We start from the raw sequence: 6,426 nt of genomic DNA, 5'->3' as shown, positions 1-6,426 counted from the left end.
TGACATCACAGACCTGGTATTCCAGATAGGAGTGCTGGTGTCATTTTACTTTACATGCTGTCTTCCCATTTGTAGCTCTCACTGCTGCTGTTTATAGAACTCACTGTCTGGATTTTAGCCCATATCTATTCTGACTTGATGGGATTTATACTCCAAACCCTGTGCTGTTTCTATGAAAGGCGGGTAGAGGATTAATAGAAACACCGCTTTCCCGATAATAAAATTTTTCTCATAACGTTCTCTCCCTCCCCCCTTCTCATGAGTATTGATGGTTTCACCCGCCCCCTTCTCTCTTTCCCTACCTCTGTCTCGCTACTCAAATCATAAATGGAGTTATAGAAAACTGACACATTTGTCAGAAGTGTCAGAAAATAGCATTTGTCATGATATCCGGCCGCCTTCTTTAGATGGCCTCCAGCGATCGCGCAAGAGTTGCCTCGTGTTAAGCCATCGATCTTTTGTTAAAGAGTCACATACAACAGCGGCTGGCAAATTGCCCTCTGCACTTTTCAGTGATGTAGAAGGTATAGAAATGGCTGTGTTATAGATCCTCCTTTTGCAAGGCAGGTTTTGGGAGGGGGTTAGGTTGGAGGAATTATTAAATTTCGTGTTGGAGAGGAAATGATGCTGACACGTAATCTGTAACGCAAGCCTTTCATATTATTTATTCTTTTTCTTTTTAAGCACGATCCTAATTGACAGATCGAAGATTTCGTTTCAATCACTCACTCTCTTTTCAATAAAGTCGACAAAAGATCGAGCAAGGAAAGACTACTGACGTAAGACGGGGAAAATGGGTTCTAGTGGTCTCCCCTAGCAGCCTCGAAATGAACGGGAAATATTTACAAGGGAACGTTTCTTAAAGTGTAAGTTGCACAACAAACCTGAATAGATCAACTGTTGTGAAAGTTTCATAGCAGAAATAAAATGTGTCTGTAAAAAGTTTAATTTTGGAAGATGACATATTCAATGATCTGTTGGCGTCATGAGATGACGGATTTTTCTATGAATATTATCATACTTGAATTTTATATTGAATATTGAACCGATTTATTGTTGACACTGAACACGTTGCCGTTAGTTATCGTTACTTTTCAGTTTTATTTTTCGCTTTTAAATCAAGGAGATAAATGCAAAAGGAAATAATGGCATTTGTTATCACACATAAAACCTTAAGTTAATATTCTAAAACTGCCTTTGACCTCTTGATATGGAGTCGATACAGCTATGCGTTAATCAATATATGTTTTATATGCTGTAGGCAGAATGTTGTACATTCAATCCGTCATGCATACGATGTGGTTAGCGTATACTAGTCATTTTTTAAAATATTTGAAGAGAAAAATAAAAGTGAAGTCTAGGGCACATGCTTTAATTAAATCGAAACTTAGATAATCTGAGGTTTTAATCAGTGGAGGAAAAATAGCCCTGATTATTATTCTTTTTTTACTTGGCATTTCTCTGCTGGAGTTTGAAGAACAACCAGTGTTGTGTTAGTAAAAGCTCTAAGCGGACTGACAAACGTGCTTGTACAGTTGTTTTTCAGCATTTGGCTACAGCTTGGCATGTGGGCATGAATTTTAAGGTATTACAGTCAGCAGCTTTATAAAATCATTTTTCCCATGACCACGGTTATGGTCTAGAAGCTGAGTTTTGTCAGGGGACGAAAAGATCTTGGTCCATAAGGCCAGCCAGACCACCCTGCGATCACGGAGTAGGGACGCAAGTAAATCTTTGCTGCACTGATCTGAAACAATGGACAGACCGCGGCTGGAGTGGATGCTGCCTGTGCTTTTGAAATCCTACGATATTTCCTTTTCCCAGAACGCTGCATTCCCCTCCCCCTTACTTGTTTTAGTTCTTTTCAAACTGAGGTGTCAATCTGTTCCATTATGGTTTTGTATGACATTGTAATCGTTAAAATGGCTGCGTGGTGGAAAATTCTATTACAGCGCGCGTGTAGGGTATGTCCATTGAACAGTACTGCGATTACGGAGTGGAGACGCAAGGAGATGGTGATCCACTGGGCCAGAAGTACTAGATGCGATTATAGACGACCTTATTGCAACTAGCATGAGATGGGGAAGGGGACAGCTTAGTGGTTCGATCAACGGCGTCCAAAGGTGAGCACACCAGACTGTCTGACGCTGCCTAGTAGGCAAGCTGACCAAGCTGGGGAGTAGGTACCTGACTCTGCAGAGGGTTTGGAAATGTGCGGTTGCTAGGACGGAAAAGAAAATGGGCAACGCCCTCGCAAAAAGTTAGCCCCGAGATAAGCGAGGGCTTTAATCCCTTCCCTTACGGCCGTAAAGTCACGAGACCATCCTCATCTTCTAACAGATCTGGAGTAAAATTACTATCATAAAAATACACTGATGTCTGGAAGTTTTCAGTGTGTTGGATTTATGACAGAGAAAGAAAAAGCTCTCAGATAGTTGTTACAAGTCATCCGTATTCCTCCTCTTCTTCCTCCTCTTTTTCGTGTCCTCTCCTTTTTCTATCCCTCCTCCTATTCATCATTTTGTTTACTTTCAAGAATCGTTCTGACGATGTACGAGACGCTGGCGAGCTTTTACCGAGTTAAATGAAGTTGTAATCAAGCTGTCTTCTACTGAATGCTGTCAAGAGAGTTCCTGTTCACAGCTTGCATGAGGATGTTCCGGTCCTCGCATTAAAACCTAACTTATCACGGGCTAAGGACATGTGCTTCAAGATAAAGTGGAAATGGATTGTCTTTATCTGAGCGAGCACACTTTGTAACTATTAAATGTCATGTAAAATTTTGCTTTTAGAGCAGCATTTAATTTTAAATCTTTTAAGTCTGCACCTAGAGAAACGCCGGTCAGAACAAAACACCAATATTTCGAACAAAGAAAAACAAAAGCTATGAGAAGGACTAAAGCAACATCTTAGAATCTGGCATCTTAATGCCCTGTTGCACATAGTTAAAGGTCTATAAGATTACAAAGTTATTTTGAAATTTATAATTGAATACAAAGTAGCTTTTTTTCTGCTTATTTTCTCCCGTCCTTTTAAAACTGTACTTGATACTCGTGCGATGTCAATGGGAGTGCCCGCAGGATGTTTTAATTAGACGTCTCTGTAGAACATTATGATCAGGAATGTTGAAACCAGTTCGTTGTGTCTTAAAAAAAAATTCTGTACGAAGAAGACAAATTTAAACATTATAGGCTCACCCACACCACACGCGAACCCACTGGAGCTTTCTGGTTTTAATTGTGTGCGTGGGTGCACGCGTGATACAGATATACGCACAAGCGTGTGTGTGTGTGCGCACGCGCACGCTCACCTGTCTCACTTTCACTCATGTGCACATACCTGTTTCACCAGCAAAGTTGAGCTTTCAGAAAACACTATCAACAATGAACAGTCCTCGTGACAGACGACACCAACAGGTGTCGCTCGAGACTGGGAAGGGTGACAAGGGAAGGGGAGGGCAGGCAATATCGGAACGACCCTTTCCACGATTCTGTTCTTTTCGCTTTTACCTGAGCATTGCTTGATATTCATCATGAACCCAATACCCGCTCCATTGCCCAACAACCCCCACCACCCTCACCCTTACCCGGTTGTAGTTTGTGTGCTGTCGTTGCTGCTGTTCTGGCGCAGCGACGTCCGAGTGCCGCACGGCATTCAACTGCCAGCTGTCTCCCCGCGGCTCATTCATTGTCCATGTGTCCTCGCCGTCGCCGCACATGACTGCAGGTGAGCTGCAGTGTCAACAGAGCGTGACTTCCAGCGACACTGGTGTACGGCACATGGCTGTAACATGAGACCTGCCTGATCTAGCCAACGAACATATATACCTGCGCTTGCACACATTCACACACACACACATGAAACGCACTCGCATTCACAAAAAAGGAATAGATCGCGGGCACTCAGGCGTACAGCTCCACCGTTATCTTTGCAAGCACGAACGCACTCACACACAGAGGGAAAGACGGAGGGAGAGGGGAGAGTTGGCGTTTTTCACAGTCACTTGAAGTGTAACGAACTGCGACCGTCAGCTACTAAAAACTTTGGCTCATTGAGCTCAAGGGAGGAGAGAAGCGCGTGTGCTCCCGGCTAGGGAGCCACACACCTCCGCACGCGCCACACGCCTGGGCTGGAGGTCTCGTCCAGAGAGCGAAACAGTTCACGTCAGCTGCGCGCGTCAGAGAGACTGCAGCTCACGACGGAACCAAACCCTCCAGCATCCCGCTCTACAGCAGCTCTTGCCTGAACCACTGGTCGATCTGCGCAGTCTGCGCACCGGACGTCTTCCCCTTCCCCCACCACCTCCCTCATTCCTAGTCCCCTTGATCCTCCCTTCCAGCCAAGCCGACGGACAGAATTTTTAGCCGCTGGAAGGTTTCCCTGGAGTTCCCTCGTCTGGTTTATTGGTTTACTTTGCGTCTGAGAAGAGACCTGTTCGATTGTCTTCTCACCCCCTTTCCCCCCTCAAATACCCTCTTTCTCCTCCGTCCGAGGCATGCACTTCAAGGTGCAAAAGCACGTCTTGCAGTGCTACGGTTCAGATATTCCCCCGCTGGATTGTGCGTTGCTCAAGCGTGACGGACGGTGAGGTTTCGCCGGCACCACAACGGCGGCTTGTCTGCGGCCAAGCATGTCGTGGATTATTACATCGATTCAGCCGATGGCACTGCAGTGTGTGATGTTGGCGGGTAAGTAACAAAATTTTTGTTGTTTTCTTTTTGTGTGTATAGTTGTTTGCAGCCTTGTTGTGGCGGCATGAGAAGCTGTTAGCAAGTTTCAAAAAGACTGTGAGTTAGGAGTGAGCTTTTGCACACTATCGTCATTTCCTTCAATGTCATGCGTGACGAAGTCACAGAACTATTTATCCTACTATTCATGTCTTAACAGCAGGTATATATATATATTTATTTTTTTTATATTTTGGGGGGAAGCGAATGACTGAGTGGCTAGAGTACTGGCGTCCAAACCCGGAGATATGACAATTCGACACCCGTCTGGTGCAAGTGATTCCCGCCCCCCCCCCCCCCCGTCGATCCAGCTGTCGAGAATGAGTACCTTACTCCACAGAGGGTTGGGGAAGGTAAGAGCGAGGGAGAGGAAAAGAGCACGTGGCCTCGAGGAAAGTGTGGTCTTGAATACCTCACTCCTGAAGCGTTAGAGAACGACCTTTCACTTTTATTTTTGTTTTTTGAAACATGTATTACGGATGCGGAGTTGTGTCACTGTTAGATGCTTTTCTCTATAGTGAGTAAACCGACAGGCTATGTTGCTTAAATTAGCTTGCGACGGGATAAAATGAAATAAATCGACTGGTTTCAAAATGCAGTCATACACAAATTTGAAAGAGTCAGATAGGGGACATATTTCTAGTCCCCTCCCTACTCATTATCAATTACAGGACTTTTTTTTAAACAGATGGTTGCAGGATGTGCAAATGTTCTCTCTGGCGCATCCAAACCTCCCCGTTAATACGTATTCAATGTAGAAAAGGTATCGTGTTGTCCTGTGACACTGATCGACACCAGGGTAGACACACAGGATCTTCATTACTTCCTGCGTATCTTGATAAGAAGGTATACTACCCAAGAGTGTGTTCGAGGATTGGTAGCTTTGTTCTTGCACCGTTGTTTCAAAGCTTTATCACTCCTCCCACCCCTTCCCAAGAAAACTACCGAAGTTCTTCTTGAAACTTTATTAGAAAGCTGTTTCCATTCTGTTCATGCCTGGCAACGTCTTCCTGATGTAAGCCAGCATAATTCCTAATAATGAAGTAAAGATTTTCTGTTCACTCTTTCAATTCTGTCAGTTTGCTATCAGTTGAGAAAGCAAAGTATTGAGTTAAGGATCGATCAAGCCGTCCTTAAGATGCGTGTAGGATTGGGGATGCGTGGTGGGAATGGCAGGTTGTGATTTACGTACATTCAGCATCTGAGGCTGATGTCGAGCTTTTCCACCCCAATAAACAAATGTCACAGTCGGAGTGTTGGAGATGAGATACGAAAACCCGATCAGCAATCTCTGGCAGCCGGTGTGGTTGGGGGGAAAGGTTCAGGGTGAGGTACCCCTGCGTGGCAGAGGATGCTATTCCTTTGCTCCTGAAACACTTTAATTTTCACGCACCACCTTACCAAAGGCCTTGCTTCATCTCCATTCGTCTGCCATCGTGACACAAGTATTGGATTCTATGGAACTAGGGTACTACGGGAAGTAATGACTGATGGGGAGCAAGGAACACAAGTTTCTCCTGAGACTTGTGGAACTACTGAAACAATGACACGATTGTAATTTCCAAGAAAGTGTCGGCGGTGATGCGTTCACTAACCTTTGAACCCTGCTTTGGTTCTTTTGGTTGTGTGTCAGCGAAGTACACAATAAATGTTGATCCTTGGAGGAGGTAATCGCACATGGAGTTTTCAACTTCGATTA

The 6,426-nt window shown here is 44.5% G+C and overlaps 1 protein-coding gene across 1 annotated transcript in view; it reads left to right on the top strand.

The window, feature by feature from the left end:
• Window positions 1–3,432: 3,432 nt before the first annotated feature.
• The window catches only part of LOC112557344 (protein quiver-like), a 40,674-nt gene continuing 37,680 nt past the window's right edge, over window positions 3,433–6,426 (top strand). Inside the window, exon 1 of the mRNA XM_025227143.1 lies at window positions 3,433–4,688. Within this exon, the coding sequence (XP_025082928.1) occupies window positions 4,631–4,688 (58 nt within the window). The 5' untranslated portion in view covers window positions 3,433–4,630. The remainder of the gene's footprint in view (window positions 4,689–6,426) is intronic.

The sequence above is a fragment of the Pomacea canaliculata genome, linkage group LG2 (assembly GCF_003073045.1).
Source record: "Pomacea canaliculata isolate SZHN2017 linkage group LG2, ASM307304v1, whole genome shotgun sequence".
In the NCBI taxonomy this organism is placed as follows: Eukaryota; Metazoa; Mollusca; class Gastropoda; order Architaenioglossa; family Ampullariidae; genus Pomacea; species Pomacea canaliculata.
Note: the sequence above shows the minus strand (reverse complement) of the source record. Positions and strands in the feature narration are given on the sequence as shown.